At 40.0% G+C, this 22,054-nt stretch overlaps 1 protein-coding gene across 5 annotated transcripts in view; it reads right to left on the bottom strand.

Annotated features, from left to right (window-relative positions):
- The window catches only part of LOC103030810 (NACHT, LRR and PYD domains-containing protein 12-like), a 300,969-nt gene that overhangs the window by 207,440 nt on the left and 71,475 nt on the right, over positions 1-22,054 (bottom strand). The window contains exons 1-6 of one of the 5 annotated variants that reach the window (XM_049468083.1): positions 17,646-17,809; positions 15,000-16,662; positions 13,885-14,339; positions 13,059-13,232; positions 11,070-11,234; positions 8,847-9,020 (exon numbers count right to left, since the gene is read on the bottom strand). The exons of the other annotated variants lie outside the window; for them this stretch is intronic. Of the exons in view, the coding sequence (XP_049324040.1) occupies positions 8,847-9,020; positions 11,070-11,234; positions 13,059-13,232; positions 13,885-14,339; positions 15,000-16,662; positions 17,646-17,785 (2,771 nt within the window). The 5' untranslated portion in view covers positions 17,786-17,809. Of the gene's footprint in view, positions 1-8,846; positions 9,021-11,069; positions 11,235-13,058; positions 13,233-13,884; positions 14,340-14,999; positions 16,663-17,645; positions 17,810-22,054 lie in introns of those variants that run through there. 5 annotated transcript variants of the gene reach the window in all.

Consider the following 22,054-nt stretch of genomic DNA (forward strand, 5'->3'; position numbering starts at 1 on the left):
TGTGAGTGTGTGTTTGTTTGTGTGAGTGTGTGTTTGTGTGTGTTTGTGTGTGTGTTTGTTTGTGTGAGTGTGTGTTTGTTTGTGTGAGTGTGTGTTTGTGTGTGTTTTTGCGTGAGTGTATGTTTGTGTGGGTGTGTTTGTGTGTTTGTGTGAGTGTGTGTGAGTGTGTGTTTGTGTGGGTGTGTTTGTGTGAGTGTGTGTGAGTGTGTGTTTGTGTGAGTGTGTGTGAGTGTGTGTGAGTGTGTGTTTGTGTGAGTGTGTGTTTGTGTGTGTGTGTGTGTTTGCGTGAGTGTATGTTTGTGTGAGTGTGTGTTTGTGTGAGTGTGTGTTTGTGTGAGTGTGTGTTTGTGTGAGTGTGTGTTTGTGTGTGTTTGTGTGAGTGTGTGTTTGTGTAACTGTGTGTTTGTGTGAGTGTATGTTTGTGTGGGTGTGTTTGTGTGAGTGTGTGTTTGTGTGAGTGTGTGTTTGTGTGTGTTTGTGTGAGTGTGTGTTTGTGTAACTGTGTGTTTGTGTGAGTGTGTGTTTGTGTGTGTTTGTGTGAGTGTGTGTTTGTGTAACTGTGTGTTTGTGTGGGTGTGTTTGTGTGAGAGTGTGTTTGTGTGAGTGTGTGTTTGTGTGTGTTTGTGTGAGTGTGTGTTTGTGTAACTGTGTGTTTGTGTGAGTGTGTGTTTGTGTGTGTTTGTGTGAGTGTGTGTTTGTGTAACTGTGTGTTTGTGTGGGTGTGTTTGTGTGAGTGTGTGTTTGTGTGAGTGTGTGTTTGTGTGTGTTTGTGTGAGTGTGTGTTTGTGTAACTGTGTGTTTGTGTGGGTGTGTTTGTGTGAGAGTGTGTTTGTTTGTGTGAGTGTGTGTTTGTGTGAGTGTGTGTTTGTGTGAGTGTGTGTTTGTGTGAGTGTGTTTTTGCATGAGTGTATGTTTGTGTTGGTGTGTGTTTGTGTGAGTGTGTTTGTGTGGGTGTGTGTTTGTGTGAGTGTGTGTTTGCGTGTGTTTGTGTAACTGTGTGTTTGTGTGTGTTTGTGTGAGTGTGTGTTTGTGTGAGTGTGTGTTTGTGTGAGTGTGTCTTTGTGTGAGTATGTTTGTGTGGGTGTGTTTGTGTGGGTGTGTTTGTGTGGGTGTGTTTGTGTGGGTGTGTTTGTGTGGGTGTGTTTGTGTGGGTGTGTTTGTGTGGGTGTGTTTGTGTGGGTGTGTTTGTGTGGGTGTGTTTGTGTGGGTGTGTGTTTGTGTGAGTATGTGTTTGTGTAACTGTGTGTTTGTGTGAGTGTGTGTGTGTTTGTGTGAGTGTGTGTTTGTATGTGTGAGTGTGTGTTTGTGGGTGTGTTTGTGTGGGTGTGTTTGTGTGGGTGTGTTTGTGTTAGTGTATGTTTGTGTGTGTTTGTTTGTGTGAGTGTGTGTTTGTGTGAGTGTGTGTTTGTGTGGGTGTGTGTTTGTGTGAGTTTATGTATGTATATGTTTGTGTGTGTGTGTTTGTGTGAGTGTGTGTTTGTTTGAGTGTGTGTTTGTGTGTGTTTGTGTGAGTGTGTGTTTGTGTGAGTGTGTGTTTGTGTGTGTTTGTGTGAGTGTATGTTTGTGTGGGTGTGTTTGTGTGAGTGTGTTTGTGTGAGTGTGTGTGTTTGTGTGAGTGTGTGTTTGTGTGTGTTTGTGTGAGTGTATGTTTGTGTGGGTGTGTTTGTGTGAGTGTGTGTTTGTTTGTGTGAGTGTGTGTTTGTGTGAGTGTGTGTTTGTGTGAGTGTGTGTTTGTGTGTGTTTGTGTGAGTGTATGTTTGTGTGGGTGTGTTTGTGTGAGTGTGTTTGTGTGAGTGTGTGTGTTTGTGTGAGTGTGTGTTTGTGTATGTTTGTGTGAGTGTATGTTTGTGTGGGTGTGTTTGTGTGAGTGTGTGTTTGTTTGTGTGAGTGTGTGTTTGTGTGAGTGTGTGTTTGTGTGAGTGTGTGTTTGTGTGTGTTTGTGTGAGTGTATGTTTGTGTGGGTGTGTTTGTGTGAGTGTGTTTGTGTGAGTGTGTGTGTTTGTGTGAGTGTGTGTTTGTGTGTGTTTGTGTGAGTGTATGTTTGTGTGGGTGTGTTTGTGTGAGTGTGTGTTTGTGTGAGTGTGTGTTTGTTTGTGTGAGTGTGTGTTTGTGTGAGTGTGTGTTTGTGTGAGTGTGTGTTTGTGTGGGTGTGTGTTTGTGTGAGTTTATGTATGTATATGTTTGTGTGTGTGTGTTTGTGTGAGTGTGTGTTTGTTTGTGTGAGTGTGTGTTTGTGTGTGTTTGTGTGAGTGTGTGTTTGTGTGTGTTTGTGTGAGTGTATGTTTGTGTGGGTGTGTTTGTGTGAGTGTGTTTGTGTGAGTGTGTGTTTGTGTGTGTGAGTGTATGTTTGTGTGAGTGTGTTTGTGTGAGTGTGTGTTTGTGTGTGTGTTTGTTTGTGTGAGTGTGTGTTTGTTTGTGTGAGTGTGTGTTTGTGTGTGTTTGTGTGTGTTTGTGTGAGTGTGTTTTTGCGTGAGTGTATGTTTGTGTGGGTGTGTTTGTGTGAGTGTGTTTGTGTGAGTGTATGTTTGTGTGAGTGTGTGTTTGTGTAACTGTGTGTTTGTGTGAGTGTATGTTTGTGTGGGTGTATGTTTGTGTGAGTGTGTGTTTGTGTGTGTTTGTGTGAGTGTGTGTTTGTGTAACTGTGTGTTTGTGTGAGTGTATGTTTGTGTGGGTGTGTTTGTGTGAGTGTGTGTTTGTTTGTGTGAGTGTGTGTTTGTGTGAGTGTGTGTTTGTGTGAGTGTGTTTTTGCGTGAGTGTATGTTTGTGTTGGTGTGTGTTTGTGTGAGTGTGTTTGTGTGGGTGTGTTTATGTGGGTGTGTGTTTGTGTGAGTGTGTGTTTGCGTGTGTTTGTGTAACTGTGTGTTTGTGTGAGTGTGTGTTTGTGTGAGTGTGTGTTTGTTTGTGTGAGTGTGTCTTTGTGTGAGTGTATGTTTGTGTGGGTGTGTTTGTGTGGGTGTGTTTGTGTGAGTGTGTTTGTGTGGGTGTGTGTTTGTGTGATTGTGTGTTTGCGTGTGTTTGTGTAACTGTGTGTTTGTGTGAGTGTGTGTTTGTGTGTGTGTTTGTGTGAGTGTGTGTTTGTTTGTGTGAGTGTGTGTTTGTTTGTGTGAGTGTGTGTTTGTGTGAGTGTGTGTTTGTGTGAGTGTGTGTTTGTGTGAGTGTGTGTTTGTGTGAGTGTATGTTTGTTTGTGTGAGTGTGTGTTTGTGTGAGTGTATGTTTGTGTGGGTGTGTTTGTGTGGGTGTGTTTGTGTGAGTGTGTTTGTGTGGGTGTGTGTTTGTGTGATTGTGTGTTTGCGTGTGTTTGTGTAACTGTGTGTTTGTGTGAGTGTGTGTTTGTGTGTGTGTTTGTGTGAGTGTGTGTTTGTTTGTGTGAGTGTGTGTTTGTGTGAGTTTATGTATGTATATGTTTGTGTGTGTGTGTTTGTGTGAGTGTGTGTGTGTTTGTGTGAGTGTGTGTTTGTTTGTGTGAGTGTGTGTTTGTGTGGGTGTGTTTGTGTGAGTGTGTTTGTGTGGGTGTGTGTTTGTGTGATTGTGTGTTTGCGTGTGTTTGTGTAACTGTGTGTTTGTGTGAGTGTGTGTTTGTGTGTGTGTTTGTGTGAGTGTGTGTTTGTTTGTGTGAGTGTGTGTTTGTGTGAGTTTATGTATGTATATGTTTGTGTGTGTGTGTTTGTGTGAGTGTGTGTGTGTTTGTGTGAGTGTGTGTTTGTTTGTGTGAGTGTGTGTTTGTGTGAGTGTGTGTTTGTGTGAGTGTGTGTTTGTGTGAGTGTGTGTTTGTGTGAGTGTGTGTTTGTGTGAGTGTGTGTTTGTGTGAGTGTGTGTTTGTGTGAGTGTGTGTTTGCGTGAGTGTATGTTTGTGTGAGTGTATGTTTGTGTGAGTTTATGTTTGTGTGAGTGTGTGTTTGTGTGAGTGTGTGTTTGTGTGAGTGTGTGTTTGTGTGTGTTTGTGTGAGTGTATGTTTGTGTGGGTGTGTTTGTGTGAGTGTGTTTGTGTGAGTGTGTGTGTTTGTGTGAGTGTGTGTTTGTGTGAGTGTATGTTTGTGTGGGTGTGTTTGTGTGGGTGTGTGTTTGTGTGTGTTTGTGTGAGTGTGTGTTTGTGTGAGTGTATGTTTGTGTGGGTGTGTTTGTGTGAGTGTGTTTGTTTGTGTGAGTGTGTGTTTGTGTGAGTGTGTGTTTGTTTGTGTGAGTGTGTCTTTGTGTGAGTATGTTTGTGTGGGTGTGTTTGTGTGGGTGTGTTTATGTGGGTGTGTGTTTGTGTGAGTGTGTGTTTGCGTGTGTTTGTGTAACTGTGTGTTTGTGTGAGTGTGTGTTTGTGTGTTTGTTTGTGTGAGTGTGTGTTTGTTTGTGTGAGTGTGTGTTTGTTTGTGTGAGTGTGTGTTTGTGTGTGTGTTTGTGTAAGTATGTGTTTGTGTTTATGTGGGTGTGTGTTTGTGTGAGTATGTGTTTGTGTGAGTGTGTGTTTGCGTGTGTTTGTGTGAGTGTGTGTTTGTGTGAGTGTGTGTTTGTGTGTGTGTTTGTGTGAGTGTGTGTTTGTTTGTGTGAGTGTGTGTTTGTGTGAGTGTGTGTTTGTATGTGTGAGTGTGTTTTTGTGTGTGTGTTTGTGTAAGTGTGTGTTTGTGTGAGTGCATGTTTGTGTGAGTGCATGTTTGTGTGGGTGTGTTTGTGTGGGTGTGTTTGTGTGGGTGTGTTTGTGTGGGTGTGTTTGTGTGGGTGTGTTTGTGTGGGTGTGTTTGTGTGGGTGTGTGTTTGTGTGGGTGTGTTTGTGTGAGTGTGTTTGTGTGGGTGTGTGTTTGTGTGGGTGTGTGTTTGCGTGAGTGTGTGTTTGCGTGAGTGTGTGTTTGCGTGGGTGTGTGTTTGTGTGGGTGTGTGTTTGCGTGAGTGTGTGTTTGTGTGAGTGTGTGTTTGTGTGGGTGTGTGTTTGTTTGTGTGAGTGTGTTTGCGTGAGTTTATGTATGTATATGTTTGTGTGTGTGTGTGTGTGTGTGAGTATAGGTGTGTGTGTGTGTGTGTTTGTGTTAGTGTTTGTGTGAGTGTGTGTTTGTGTTAGTGTATGTTTGTGTGTGTGTGTGTGAGTGTGTGTTTGTGTGAGTGTGTTTGTGTGAGTGAGTGTGTCTTTGTATATATGTGTGTGTGTTTGAGAGGGAGAACGCGAGAAAGCGTGTGTGTGTTTGTGTTTAACTTACATTTCTTTGGTCCTGGTTTTATTCTGATTACCCCTCCAGATTCCATTCTACACAAACACACACACACACACACACACACACACACGCACACACACACAGAAAACAGTGTAAACTAAAGTCTCTCTCTATTTGCCGTCCTCCCAATTTTTTTTCCGAATAATTCCCAGTGTTTGACGTTTGTGATACTTAAATAATTCAAATCATTGAATTTTATCAGGAGACAAAGAGAAAGGGCAGCTTTCTTTCTTTTTTTTTACATGATAAAAAATCTTAGCAAAAATAATAAATTAACAAACATAATTTAAACAAAAAAAATACTGTTTAAGTGACAACAAGTAATGAATAAAAAAGTAAACACATTTAGGCCCATAAATATTTGGACAGTGACACAATTTTCATTATTAGGGGTCAGGATGCCACCAGACTGGATAAAGAAACAACTTGATTTTACAGCATGGGAAATATTCCAGAACTAATGTATAGTTTAGAATAAAATATGTACTTCTGTCATCCTTACAGAACTATATCAAATGTTTCAGCACTGTAGACATAAATGTTATAACGTTTTAAACTCTAGTTATAAACCTTTTAAAGATTCTCAAGCCTGTAAATTCACCATCCAATCAGCTCACAGTAACAGAGATGCTAGTGTCTTTAGTGTGTAAAACTTGTAAAACCTGTGGAAAAATGGCACACTTTTTGATTTTTGATTTTTAATCAAATAAATTATTACTACTTTCCAAAATGAAAGTAATACTCAGAACATAAAGTTAATTATTAATTTTGATTTAAAGTTTTTAGCTTTTAGCTCCATTCACCCCGTTCATAGAAGACTCACTTGTGAGATCCCTTTAGAGTTTACCAGTGATATAACAGAGCAAACAGAAAGTGCTCAGACTCTCTATAAACTCTGGCCATGCAGAAGATGCGGTTTGGACCCGTGGTTCTCTTTCTACATGATCACACTGGCTGTAGTTAGTTACTGAAAAAAACTGTCAGTGACTGAAAACGGGGCTTAAATCATGTAGTTTGGACCTGGCATAAAAAAACTAAATTATGCAATGTCTAAAACCTTCACTGATAAGAAAAAAATATTTTATCCGTGTGACACTTTTTATTTTCTGTTTTGATTAACGTAGTAGGCGTGTGACGAGACACTCATCTCACAAGACACTACTGGGTTTATGAGAATGAGACGAGGCAAGATATTAACAATATATGTATATATTTTTTTCAAAGTTTAAATATATGATTGAAAATATTTTTTTAAACTGAAGCTCACAAAATGCTGAACTATAGGGGATTTTTTAATATGCTGAAAGTAATCATCCTATAATGGGGGTGAATAAAATTTTATTTTGAGTATTCTAGTCAGTTTTTCCATAAACCAACAACGTATCTCCTATATGATCTCACATGAGTCTCTTCAGACCTTACAAATATCCCCTTGAGGTTCTATGCAGACCTGGCAACCCATCCGTTGTGTCAAGGTGCTTTCAGATTGCACACAATAAGCAGCACCACTGTACGACGAACCCCGGTGGGTTCAATTGTTTCACCAAAGCCAGCAGTTTGCCTCTGGGTGAGATTTACATCCTGATTGGTCTCTTCTTGTTCTCGGTGGATCTATCAGTGTTTTCTGTGGGCGGGATTTACACTCATCCGCTCTCTTTTGCAGGGTTCAGTGTAGTTCTGCAGGTAATTGGCAGAGGGCTGGAATGCAGGGTACATAAAATCCACTGCTCCAGGTAGTTTAACGCTTGAGTTTATTTTGCTCTTGCACTTTTGGTATATTTTGTTTAGGTCATTTTAAAATGAATTATAAACATACACATTCTCAGACCCAGTCTTTGTTGAGAGTTTTAGGAGAAGCACATTCATGTGGTTAAGTTCTGACAGTGCAGCTCATCAGATGATGTCATGACAGCTCCAGATTATCGTGACCAAGCCATATTTGCATGGGTTTGTATATTTGTGATTGTATGTTTGTGAGTGTGTGTATGTTTGTGTAAGTGTATGTTTAGGTGTGTATGCTTGTGTGAGTGTGTGTTTGTGTGAGTGTATGTTTGTGAGAATGTGTCATTATGTGTTGTATAACAACACTTTTTACTTGTGCTGGGTGGTTAATTTAATTAATTTTGCTAATTAAATTGCTGTTTTAATTCCAGATTGCACATCTTAATATATAAAAACTGTCAGATTTCTGACAGATTTTCTGCACATATTTTGCACTTTGTCCTTAACTGAAACATGGGGAGTTTGTTTTTACACTGTGTTCAATATCAAAACTACAAGTAAGATTAATGGAAGCTGCTTGCTATTCTTAAAAATAGAATAATTATTTACACGGTTTAATTGTGCACACCCAGAACAATAACTTAATAATTTAATTCTCCACTATTTCCGTAATTATCATTTTCAAACACACACCTCAGGACAGTTGTTCATACCTGACTGTGTAGCCTGGATCTTCTGGTCTAGCAGAGAGCAGCTGTTGTCCTGATTCTCCTGGGTGGTTGTAGGTTAGATCCAATTCCTTCAGGTGGGAGAGACTTGAACTCAGAGCTTCAGCCAAAGAACAACAGCCTTTCTCTGTGACCATACAACCAGATAATCTGCACAAAAAGAGGAAAATCAAAGAGACAAGTTTAGAGGAAGGAAAATCATATTCCATTGTATTTAGAATTCGGACAGCAGAAAGCTGGTTTTAACAACTACATATTTTTGTTTATGTTTATCATTTGATACTACAGAAAACTGTAAATTATATGAGCACATTAAATGTTTTTAGGTTACATATTCAGCGTCAAAATATGTTAAAAGCTTCAGCAATATACACTACTTAAACATAATATTATGTCTGTGTTGTTTTCTAATTACAGACTATATGTTGATGAAAGCTAAAGAGCTGCTTAGTGGTGGTCTATTCAATTCAATTCAATTCAATTTTATTTATATAGCGCTTTTTACAACAAAGGTTGTCACAAAGCCGCTTTACAGGAAAAACAGGTCCACGCCTCTTATGAGCAGCACCACAGAGATGCCAATTTTATGGTGACACAGTGGCAAGGAAAAACTCCCTTTAAGAGGAAGAAACCTTGGAAGGAACCAAGACTCCGAGGAACCCATCCTACTCGGGTTGACCCGCTCAGTACAAACAAACAACAAACAAATAACAGAACAAAAACAGTACAGAGAATTAATGTGAACTATGGCTAATATAACAGGTACTAATTTATGAATATAAGAATGTGATGGGCACAAACTATAGAGCTATGGCTAATACAGAAACAGATACTGAGTGTGTTAATGGTCTATGGGGTCTATGGGGTCCTGACCATTGAGGAACAGGGTAAAAGAAGGATGATGTCGACAGTCTACAGAGAAGTCTACAGAGAAACAGAACCAATACTAAACTGTTAATATAGATCTATAAAGTGCTGCTATATGCTCAGTGGAGTAAAAAATCATAACATGTGTAGAACCAAGGAGGTCGTCACAGTATTATTCTTGTTCAGTATAGAGTTTAAGAGTTTGTAAAGTATTGGAAATACAATGAAAAATATTTAAGAATCCAACAATATCAGTAGTATTCTTTTGTAAAAGTGTAATATTAAATTGGTTCAACCATATGTACCATTCAGTAATGAATTACAGGAGGTACTGACCTGAGTGTCTCCAGTTTACAGTGTGAACTCTTCAGTCCTGCAGAGAGCAGCTCCACTCCTGCATCCTGCAGGTCATTGTTACTGAGGTCCAGCTCTTTCAGACAGGAGCTTTCCAGCTTTAAAACTGATTCCAGATTTTCACACGTTTTTACTCCAAGATTACAGCTAGCTAGCCTGCAGAGTGAGAAAACAAATTGCTTACAGTAAAGGTAAGCTTTTAATGGAGTATATGCTTCAGAGCAGAGAATGTCAGTAGAGTTTCAGAGTACCCTGGTGAGATCACTGTCTGCTAGTCTGTAAGCCTAGACGGTAGCCATTGAACACTTCCTGTCACTTAGTACATACTGTCCCTTTATGGTTGTGAGAAAGAACTACTTAGATGAACTAACGAATTAAATATACAGTACAGGCCAAAAGTTTGGACACACCTTCTCGTCTAATGCGTTTTCTTTATTTTCATGACTATTTACATTGTAGATTCTCACTGAAGGCATCACAACTATGAATGAACACATGGGAGTTATGTACTTAATAAGAAAAATGTGAAATAACTGAAAACATGTTTTATATTCTAGTTTCTTCAAAATAGCCACCCTTTGCTCTGATTACTGCTTTGCACAATCTTGGCATTCTCTCAATGAGCTTCAAGAGGTAGTCACCTGAAATGGTGTTCAGGTGTGTCTTATCAGGGTTAAATAGTGGAATTTCTTGCTTTATCAATGGGGTTGGGGCCATCAGTTGTGTTGTTCAGGAGTCAGATTACTTCACAGCCGACAGCCCTATTGGACAACTGTTAAAATTCATATTATGGCAAAAACCAATCAGCTAACTAAAGAAAAATGAGTGGACATCATTACTTTAAGAAATGAAGGTCAGTCAGTCTGGAAAATTGCAAAAACTTTAAATGTGTCCCCAAGGGGAGTCGCAAAAACCAGCAAGCGCTACAGCGAAGCTGGCACACATGAGGACCGACCCAGAAAAGGAAGACCAAGAGTCACCTCTGCTTCTCAGGAAGAGGTCATCCGAGTCACCAGCCTCCGAAATCGCAAGTTAATAGCAGCTCAGATCATAGAGCTTGAATGCCACACAGAGTTCTGGCAGCAGACCCATCTCTACAACAACTGTTAAGAAGAGACTGCACAAATCAGGCCTTTATGGTCAAATAGCTGCTAGGAAACCACTGCTCAGGAGAGGCAACATACAGAATAGATTTGTTTGGGCCAAGAAACACAAGGAATGGACGGTAGACCAGTGGAAATCTGTGCTTTGGTCTGATGAGTCCACATTTGAGATCTTTGGTTCCAACTGCCGTGTCTTTGTGAGATGCAGAAAAGGTGAACGGATAGATTCCACATGCCTGGTTCCCACTGTGAAGCATGGAGGAGGAGCTGTGATGGTGTAGTGGTGTTTCGCTGGCGACATTGTTGGGGATTTTTTTTTTAATTGAAGGCACACTGAACCAGCATGGCTACCACAGCATCCTGCAGCGAGATGGCGTCCCATCTGGTTTGCGTTTAGTTGGACAATGACCCCAAGCATACCTCCAGGATGTGTAAGGGCTATTTGACCAAGAAGGAGAGTGATGGAGTGCTGCGGCAGATGACCCTGCCTCCACAGTTACCATATCTGAACCCAATCAAGATGGTTTGGGGTGAGCTGGACCGCACAGTGAAGGCAAATACGCCAACAAGTGCTAAACACCTCTGGAAACTCCTTCAAGACTGTTGGAAAACCATTTCAGGTGACTACCTCTTGAAGCTCATTGAGAGAGTGTGCAAAGCAGCAATCAGAACAAAGGGTAGCTATTTTGAAGAAACTAGAATATAAAACATGTTTTCAGTTATTTCTCCTTTTTTGTTAAGTACATAACTCCACATGTGTTCATTCATAGCAGTAATAATCTACAATGTAAATAGTTTTGAAAATAAAGAAAACATATTTGAATAAAAAGGTGTCCAAACTTTCGGCGTGTACTGTAGTTCTGTGTTTTGGTTGCATGCTAGTGTCAGGGTCATTTAAAAAAACATAGCGTATAAGATGAGTTTGAACCAGTAGACCATTCACTACTATATTAATATTTACCATTTAGTAATGAATAATGGGAGCTACTGATATAAGTGTCTTAAGTTTACAGAATTCAATAATTCAACAATATCAATAGTACTGTTTTATAAAAGTGTAACCATATTTACCATTCAGTAATGAATAACAGGAGGTACTGACCTGAGTGTCTCCAGTTTACAGTGTGAACTCTTCAGTCCAGCAGAGAGCAGCTCCACTCCTGAATCCTGCAGGTCATTGTTACTGAGGTCCAGCTCTTTCAGACAGGAGCTTTCCAGCTTTCCCAGATTTTCACATGTCTTTTGACCAAGATTACATCTAGCTAGTCTGCAGAATAACAAAACAAGCCAAAAACATAAGAGGAAAATTTTCAGTGGAGTGTTTACACTTAAACATACATATATTTTTGTCATACTTACATTTGTAGATGATCAAAACAAGCTTTAATATCAGTCAAAATAACTTGAGTAAATACAAAAAAGTGTTATTTTTAATGACTTCATTTATTAAGGGAAAAACAATCTAAACCAGGCCTGATTCTTGCCAGATTTGTAGAATCAAGAAATCACTTAAATAGAACATGTCTGACAACATGAAGCAGATAAAAGATCTTAAAAAGCAACACATTATGCTGAAGAAATTCAAAAACAGATAAGTATCATGCCTGGTGCTGCAGGCACTCCTGTTACTGACCAAGCCTCGCTGGCTGTCGTACTTTCTCCTGCACTGAGCTCTACCTGCAATTTCAGTCAACAAACCACATTGCCCAGAATACACCTTAATCTGACACTGCACACACTTATGATCACATGACAGCACACCTGACACAACCAGGAACTAATCACACTGATTCTTAGCACCATAAAAGCAGCTATTTCTCGCTCTACCTTTGTCGCGTATTGACGGATTATCCTCATACAAAGTGTTATCCTTGATCGTGTTTTGCCTGTTTTTTCCAACCTTGATTTTTGCCTGCCCTTTGCCATTGCCTTGCTGTGTATGACCCTGGACTGTTCTACTCTGGTATGCTCTCACTGTATTGTTACTGTTTGCTGGTTTTGACCATCGTTTTGCCTCACGTTACTGTTAATAAAGCTCTGTTTTCATTGCGCCTGTGTGTGTCTGTATTCTGCCCAGTCATGACAATAAGCAAACAAAGAACTCAGAAAAAACATTTAAAGAACTGCAGGTTTCACTTGCCTCAGTTAAGGTCAGTGTTAATGATTCAATAATAACAAAGAGACTGGGTGAAAATTGTGTCCATGGGAGAGTTCCAAGGTGAAATGCACTCACTTTTGACCAAAAAGAAGACAATGGCCCATCTCACATTTATCAACAAACATCTTAATGATCTCCAGGACTTTGGGTAAATATTATTTGGACTGACATGACAAAAGTGGAAACTTTTGGAAGGTGTGTGTCCCGTCACATGTGGCTAACACAATTTCAGGAAAAAAAACATCATCTTGAACATAAAACATGGTGGTGGTAGTGTGATGGTCTGGGGTTACTTTGCTGCTTCAGGGCCTGGAAAACGTGCTGTAATAGATGGAACCAGGAATTCTGCTGTTTACCAGACAATCCTGAAGGAGACTATTCAACAATCTGCTTGTGACCTCAAGCTCAGGAACAGTAATCACACAAACAAGTCCACTTATGAATGGCTTAAAAAAACAAAGGTTTTTGAGTGGCCTAGTCAAAGTCATTGAGATGCTGTGGAATGGAAAACTTCTAATATGGCTGAATTAAACAATTCTGTGAAAAAACTGGAACAAAAATTCTCCACAGAAATGTGAAAGACTCATTGCCAGTTATCATGAGTGCTTGACTGTAGTTGTTGCCTCCAAGGGTGGAATAACCAAGTTATTACGTTTAGGGGGCAAGCACTTTTTCACACAGTTGGGGTTGGGATATTTTTTCCCTTAATACATGAAATTTTGATTCAAAAACTGCTTTTATAATTACTTAATTATATTTGCCTATTAATTTAAAATGTAAGTATGATAAAATAAGCAAAAACAAAGTTGTTTTTTGTACTTTGAGTGCAGGTTTATAAATAATTACGAAAGTCATACTTTTGAATGGCCTGGTAGACCATTTACTTCTAGTTTAATATTTCTCATTCAGTAATGAATTACAGGAGGTACTGACCTGAGTGTCTCCAGTTTACAGTGTGAACGTTTCATTTCAGCAGAGAGCAGCTCCACTCCTGAATCCTGCAGGTCATTGTTACTGAGGTCCAGCTCTTTCAGACAGGAGCTTTCTGATTTCAGAGCACAGCAGATAGTTTCACAGTCTTTCATGGTGAGATCGCAGCCACCAAGTCTACACAAGAAGAGCGAACAGAGAGTACAGTTCAGTTTAACTAATGGAGTACAGTTTCAGGTGAATGGCCTAATAAGATTTATTTAAAAAAAGAAAGATCTAGGGGTCATTTTTTCCTATTATTTGTTTCCTGCAGCAGATCATGAGACAGATAAAATAGTTTTTGCCATTCTGTTAAATTCCACAACTGCGGCTCCTGCCCCTTGCCCAAGAAGAATCTGTAGTAAGAATGTTTCTGACATGGATACATCCAGCTGTACACATCATATGTAAAATAGCATGTTGAAAAATGTTGAAAAGACAGCATCACGCAAAGAATCAGTGAACTTGTCAAATAATAGTACTTAATACGAGGTATTTTTGTGCCATCAAACCATTACTGATGCCATTTTTTGTACCACTAAGTTTAGTGAAGCCCACAACCTCTAGCATTACATCTGCAGTATGGACTACCATGATTTGGAAGTATTGCACAACCAAGGTCTTGCAGTGGGCTGACCAATGATGAACAGAGTATCTGGGAGCTAGCAAAACACTGAAAATACTCTCTCAGCAACAGTCATAACATTCATACAAAGCCAATATTGTCAATATAGTTTTAAGTGTATATTTCTAAAACATATACAGCTATTATATACATTTAGATACTCACAGAGCCTTTCTGCAGTTGTTCACAGCTGGAAGCAATTTCATATAAGCAATTCTTGATGTGCTGTATTTTTTCAGATCCAGCTCATCCAGCACCTCCTCTGAGGTCTGCAGCATGTAGGACAGAGCTAAACACTCTAGAGCAGACAGATCCTTTCTTGAGCTTTTGTCTGAATCTATGTACTTCTGAATCTCTCTGGGTAAATCCTGGTCATTCATTTCAGTCAGACAGAGGAACAGGTTAACAGATCTGTCAGTAGCAAGATATTCTGTTGAGATTAAATGTTTGATGTGTGTCACTGTTTTTTTGATGGTCTCTGAGGTGCTCTCTGTGTGGATCAGGAGGCCCTGTAGGACCTTCTGACTGGAATCCAGAGAGATGCCCAACAGGAAACGGAGGAAAAGATCCAGATGTCCATTTGGACTATCTGAAGCTTTGCCCACTGCTCCCCTCAAGAGCTCATCCAGTGGGACATTTTGTGGACCATCTGAGTCTTTGCTCACTGCTCCCCTCCGGACCACGCGCAGTGGGACATTTTGTGGACTATCTGAGTCTTTGCTCACTGCTCCCCTCCGGACCACGCGCAGTGGGACATTTTGTGGACTATCTGAGTCTTTGCTCACTGCTCCCCTCCGGACCACGCGCAGTGGGACATTTTGTGGACTATCTGAGTATTTGCTCACTGCTCCCCTCTGGACCACGTGCAGTGGGACATTTTGTGGACTATCTGAGTATTTGCTCACTGCTCCCCTCTGGACCACACGCAGTGGGACATTTTGTGGACTATCTGAGTATTTGCTCACTGCTCCCCTCCGGACCACACGCAGTGGGACATTTTGTGGACTATCTGAGTATTTGATCACTGCTCCCCTCCGGACCACACGCAGTGGGACATTTTGTGGACTATCTGAGTATTTGCTCACTGCTCCCCTCCGGACCACACGCAGTGGGACATTTTGTGGACTATCTGAGTATTTGATCACTGCTCCCCTCCGGACCACACGCAGTGGGACATTTTGTGGACTATCTGAGTATTTGCTCACTGTTCCCCTCCGGACCACATGCAGTGGGACATTTTGTGGACTATCTGAGTCTTTGCTCACTGCTCCCCTCCGGACCACGTGCAGTGGGACATTTACAGGCCATTTTCTGTTCTGTGGTATAAAATCCCTCAGTTCCTCTGTGTTCTTGCTCAGGTAGCAGTGAAACACATAGAAAGCAGCCACGAACTCCTGAAAGCTCAGATGTACAAAGCTGTAGACCTTCCTTTGATAAAGCACACATTCCTCCCTAAAGATCTCAGTGCAGATCCCAGAATACACTGAGGCCTCAGTGAGATCAATACCGCACTCTCTCAGGTCCTCTTCATAGAACATCACGTTCCCCTTCATCAGCTGATTGAAAGCCAGTTCTGCCAGTTTCAAAAGCATGGTTCTGTTAGATTCCAGCAATTCCACTGGATCCCAGTTGAAGTTCTCCTCATACTTCTCACTCTTCATGTTGGTCTGGGTGATCAGAAAGTGAGAGTACATCTCAGTCAGAGTTTTAGGGATTTCTGTATTACTCTGTTTCATGATTCTCTGAAGCACAGTGGCTGAGATCCAGCAGAAGACGGGAATGTGGCACATGATGTGGAGACTCCTCGCTGTCTTAATGTGGGAGATGATTTTCTGGGCTTGGTCTTGGTCACTGATTCTCTTCCTGAAGTACTCCTCCTTCTGTGGGTCATTAAACCCCTGAATTTCTGTCACACGGTTGATATACTGAGGAGGAATCTGATTGGCTGCTGCTGGTCTGGAGGTAATCCAGATGTGAGCAGAGGGCAGCAACTCTCCTTTGAGAAGGTTTGTCATTAACACACCAACTGATGATGTCATTATGATGTCAGACACTTTCTCACACTGTAAAAAATTCAGTGGAATTCTGCTTTCATCCAGACCATCAAAGATGAACACAACTTTGCGCTCATCACATATCCTAGAGTCCAGGTCTTTGAGCTCAGGATGAAAAGTGCAGAGAAGTGTGTAAAGACTGTACTGCTCATCTTTAATCAGATTCAGCTCTCGGAATGGAAGCACAAACATGAAATCTACATCCTGATTGGCTGTTCCCTCTGCCCAGTCCAGAATGAACTTCTGTACAGAGACTGTTTTTCCAATTCCAGCAATGCCTTTAGTCAGCACAGTTCTAAGCTCTTTTGGTCCTTTATCTTTTATCATTTTGTTTCGTCTGACAAGATTAACCATCACAGCTGTACTGTTCACTACTTCCATTTCTTCTTCAGGATCTTCTACAGGTCTAAAGATGTCTAAGCAGTTGATTGGAGTTTCCTGTAAGTATTTGTTTGAAGTCTTCTCGATCTTTATAACCTCATGTTCTTCATTAACCCCTTCACTCTCTCCCTCTATGATGTAGAGCTGTGTGTAAATCCTGTTCAGGAAGGTTCTGTTCTCTTGTGTTTTGATTCCCTCGAATAAGCTCTCGTACCTGTTCTTCATACAGGTTTTGTGTTTCTGTATGACACTGTTAAGAATATAATCCTGCAGTTGGTGTAGTTTTTGCCTTATAGACTCCTCTGTTTGTGGATGTAGAGCAGGACATGTTTTAGATCTCTTTCTGCAGGAGGGACAGCTTAAATCTCCAGTCCGGCCAGTTTCATCCCTGTATCTGTTGATGCACAGTCTGCAGAAACTGTGTCCACAGGTGATAGAGACTGGATCTGTAAGAAGCTGCTCACACAATCCACACCTGGACTGATCCTGCAGTAGATTACTGTTTCTCCTGTGAAGAGAGACAAAGTAACAAAGTGTCAGGTAAGTAAATATGAGTAATAGTGTTAAAGAAATGATTTTAACATATCATATAATAATGTGCCCTAAAGAATGTGTCTGTGTAGGTTTTTCTGATTTTGATAATACTCCTGCATCAGTCACACATAATAAAATATCCAACTCATTAAGAAATGATATCTGAAACAGAAAATGATGACTGGAAGGATAATCATAATTCTGATATAAACTGCATAATCATAACACCAAATCATCAAACACAAGATATTTAATGTTTTGTCTGGTAAATTTACAGCTAGTAAAAATAATGAAGGAGATAAATTATTTGGTATGAAATCATTATTTAATAAAGGATGATTCTTTGAGGAGCAGAGGATCTGTGTAAAAATAATGTTCCCAGAAGAAAGACTGTAAGAAATTAGCATATTTCTACACTACAAGCCATGATATAATTAAACTATTCAAGGAATCAGGAGGAAATCAATGTGTAAAGAGAAGAGCACAAGGCTGAACAACTGTGATCTCTAATCCCTCAAACTCACTGCACCAAGATCTGTCATTTAACATCAGAAGCTGATAGAACCACATAAACAAAATATTACTTTAGAAAGTTACAATTACAAAAACTACTTAAATATTCATGTTAACCATGTCCAGAAGTGGTGTTGAGTTTTCTGGGCCAAACCAAGCAGGATTCTAGATCTTTCTGTAAGAAATGGATGTCATGTGCTCCAGAACAAAGACAAAAGGACACTAAGGACTGTTATCACTTTCATTGACTAAATGACTATCCCTTTCCAAAATTAAAATGCCACATCTAGAATCAACTCCAGACCTTTTACTTGCGTAACTGTTGATGGATTAATGTAGGAATAGTTCCTGCGCCCTATAAAATACTCTATTTTCTATGTTTTTATTTTTTATTAGCTTGCTTTCCCATATGGTTGTATTAAACAGGGAAGTTGAATCACTTACCTTTTAAATATTCCAACATTACTGAAGGTAGTAGGAATACACATTGAGTTGTGGATATTCATAGAAACACAGCTGGGTTCTGGAGGTTCTGCTCGATCACTGAATTTAGGAGGCAAAAACATTGAGTTGCCACTCTTCATAGACACACAGCTGGGTTCTGGAGGTTCTGCTCTATCATTGAATTTAGGAGGCAAAAACATTGAGTTGCCACTCTTCATAGACACACAGCTGGGTTCTGGAGGTTCTGCTCTATCATTGAATTTAGGAGGCAAAAACATTGAGTTGTGACTCTTCATAGACACACAGCTGGGTTCTGGAGGTTCTGCTCTATCACTGAATTTAGGAGGCAAAAACATTGAGTTGTGACTCTTCATAGACACACAGCTGGGTTCTGGAGGTTCTGCTCTATCACTGAATTTAGGAGGCAAAAACATTGAGTTGCCACTCTTCATAGACACACAGCTGGGTTCTGGAGGTTCTGCTCTATCACTGAATTTAGGAGGCAAAAACATTGAGTTGCCACTCTTCATAGACACACAGCTGGGTTCTGGAGGTTCTGCTCTATCATTGAATTTAGGAGGCAAAAACATTGAGTTGTGACTCTTCATAGACACACAGCTGGGTTCTGGAGGTTCTGCTCTATCACTGAATTTAGGAGGCAAAAACATTGAGTTGTGACTCTTCATAGACACACAGCTGGGTTCTGGAGGTTCTGCTCTATCACTGAATTTAGGAGGCAAAAACATTGAGTTGCCACTCTTCATAGACACACAGCTGGGTTCTGGAGGTTCTGCTCTATCATTGAATTTAGGAGGCAAAAACATTGAGTTGTGACTCTTCATAGACACACAGCTGGGTTCTGGAGGTTCTGCTCTGGATTTCTGCAGTCTGATCGAGGAAATAAGGAGACATGAAAACAATAATTCGAATTACACACACTTTTATACATCTTTCCAAAGTAATTAGGAAACCCTGTGCTGTAATAAACAGAAATGTCTTGAATAAACTACAGATATGTTGGATGCTATAACAAGAATATTGCAAATAATAGAACTTGTAGAACAAAAGCATATATTATACAGCTATATCCAAATATATTGGCATCCCTGTAGTAACATCAGAAAATACATTGCTGCAGCTGTAAACAACTAAATTATTATTTATTCTCTAAAATTACTACAAACAGCAAAAAGATAATAATTTGCTATTATTCCACACAACAGAAATGGACTAATCATAAATCGAGTTTGTCTCTTATCTTCCAGAAGAGATGTAAATTCACAACAGTTAAATACCCTGAGTAATGGTAACTGGCATCCTGTTGTAGTGAAGCCAAGTTAGAGAACCAGTCTTCACTCTTCATAGACATACAGCTGGTCACTGGAGAAACAGACCTCTGGGTTTCCATCCTGCTAACATTAAATAAAGAAAAATAAACTTTATAACCTTGTCTACAGCATGTGCTACATTTTTAACAATGAGGAGGAACAGATTCTCTCTCAGGACTGTAGTTTACTGTGTGCAGTGATGTACCGTGATTCAGAGCTTCCTCCTCCACTGCTGAAGTTCTTCATAGACTCATCGCTGGACTCTGCTCTCTTCACCCTGAAAACAGTTCATTCATAAACAATGTGCTGAGAAATTATTTTCTTTAATAAAACCATCTGGATAGCACATTTTGAGACATCTTCTTTCACAAAGAAGTGTTAATCATGTACAACTAGAGTAACAAAGACTCAAAAAAGCAAAGCAAAAAAAATGGAATTTACTCCTCTACAAAATATCTAAAATTTTACTGAGTGGTAAAATCAGAACACAAAGCGAGAAGTGGCTTTTTTTAGCCTAAATTGTCTCTGCTGTTGGGTGTAGATGAGATAATCATAGATATAATTAGATAACCAGAAGTTAAGTTTAAAACCTTCAGTGTTACTTTGAAAAAGTAATTAGTTATAGTTACTAGTTACTTCTCCAAAAAAGTAACTGAGTTACTCCACTATAAAGTAACTAGTTACCAGTAAAAGTAACTATTGCGTTACTTTTGTTATTCACCCCGTAAAAAATGAACAAAAGAAAATAAAATATGTAATTACTATTATTATTAGAAAAATTACAAACGAAAATAAATCCAAAATGTTGACAAAAATATAATCTAACAAATTTCAAGAAACAGAAACGAAAAACTTCACATGACCATAGAAAATTACTAAGACTTGTAATACTGAAAAAAACCCGGAAAAAACAAATACATTTTCTGGGGATTAAATTAAACAAACCAAACCACATTCAAAGGAAAATGTATATATAAACAATACAAAAGAATGGACAAAAACAACCATCTAATGACCATTAAAATGGTATTAATATAACAGTTTAACCGCTGGATCAAACAGTTTCATCAAGGAGGAAAAGAGAAACCGGAGCAGCTAAAGAGAGCTTATCGTCCTTAAAACGGAACTTGGCCTGTCCACATCTAAAAAGAATACAACAATTCTCTCATTAACCTCTACAAATTCTACAAATATCTAATAATTAAAAAAACATGTAACGGGCATTCCTATATTCCTATATCCTATATAGGGCTGTCCCTAACGATTATTTTTTAAACGATTATTCTAACGATTATTTTTTTCGATTAGTCGACTAATCTATTCATTGAGAAACATATTTAAATAATTATTTTACGTTTTAAAGCAAACGATAAATTACTATATTTATATATAACAACAACAACAACAACAACAACAACACAAGCCTACTAAACCAAACCCCACACTTATAATCACTTACATGTACAACACGTTGTTTAGATCTATAACGCTAAAAATGGATAAGCTCCCATACACCACAACCGTGTGTTGCACTGTTTTCTGTGACCGCTAGATTTTGTGACCACTGGCAAGTAGTTCTCAGCAGACCGGTGCACTGGCCGATTCGAAACGTGTTCGTTTCTAATGTTTACCCCGACTGGCCAAAACGGTTCAGTTTAGGGCTGAGGGTAAGGTGTAGGTATAGAAAGCTTCCGTTTTGCCAATGAACGCTCATAACCGTGAGCACTGGTCACAAAATTCCGACGGTGACAGAAAACGGTGTGACACCGCAGCGCCGACGGCGCTAGCTAAAATAACTTAAGGCAGCTAGCTTAGCTAAACACCTGAACTTATGAATAATGCTACTGTTTCTGGAAACTGCGAAATGCCATGCACAAATATAAACCAAAAATGTATAATTTCTGCCTGTGGCAGGTTTAAAACCTTTGGTAGACAGCCTTAAGTCTTTTTAAGGACACCCGCGGAGACCCTGATGTAAACGGTAACTTACTGTGTGACCCTGTTGACATAGTGCTCCTGGATGTTTGCGCTTCAAGTGCTCCTTTTGCACGTATGGCAGAGGACCACACTGTTGCCCTTTTGCGTGAAATGCTCCCAAACTTTAGATGCCCGCTGGCATTGTTTTGTAGCTGGAGATTGCTCTCCGGAGTCCAAGCTCTCTAGAGCTTAGATTCTCTGCCCGAACCCGACATGACCCGAGGCCCGCCCGTAAATCCGACCCGGGCTCCAGAAAATAGTCCGAGATGTAGGCGTCTGTTTTTTAATTATATTTTTATTTTAAAAAAAAATAACGAAAACTGAAAGTGAAACTAAACTAATTTATTTATAAGCGCTGTTTTCACTACCGCAGTTCTACAGCGGGGGTGTTGTGCCGATTCTGTCCGCGAAGCGGGAGTCAGATTCAGCAGAGAGTCGGATTCGGCACAAACGCGGCGGCACCTCGCGGTCCGCGGTGTCAGTTGTAAGCGCTCGCGCTAGCCGCAAAATACGGCAGAAAACACTGAGGGAGCTGCAGAATTATGAATGGGACTAGAATATGAGCACGAGGAGATCAAAGAGAACCTTCACCTGTGAGTAGCTCTCACCAGAACACGCAAATCTCTCTCTCTCTCTCTCTCTCTCTCTCTCTGTGTGTCTCTCTCTCTCTCTCTCTGTGTCTCTCGCACGTGAACTCCTCCGCGTTTGACTTGCAGAACTGTGTTTAGCTGTTCTTAAAAATCATTTTAATTAAATAATAGTTCTATGCTTCTATGTTACCGTGTTAATTAACATAATTCTGATCATATTTCGCTCATTAAAACAGCCCGAAAACAGCCAGTTGGAATTTTTGGGCCCGATCTAACCTCTAATGCTCTCCACAGGCGCCGCCGTGTTTACGACGCGCCGACGCACGTTATGCAAATCGATGTATTTTTGTAATCGATGACGTCGATTATGTCGACGCGTCGCCCCAGCCCTAATCCTATAATATTCCTACCTGGATTAAAGCCGTGGAACAGTGAAATGGCGATGATAGGAAGAGATAAAGCAACAGGGATGGGCAGCAGAGACCTAATGAAGGCCTCAGACCCCGGTACAACA

This window comes from Astyanax mexicanus, chromosome 1 (assembly GCF_023375975.1).
Source record: "Astyanax mexicanus isolate ESR-SI-001 chromosome 1, AstMex3_surface, whole genome shotgun sequence".
Classification (NCBI taxonomy): Eukaryota; Metazoa; Chordata; class Actinopteri; order Characiformes; family Acestrorhamphidae; genus Astyanax; species Astyanax mexicanus.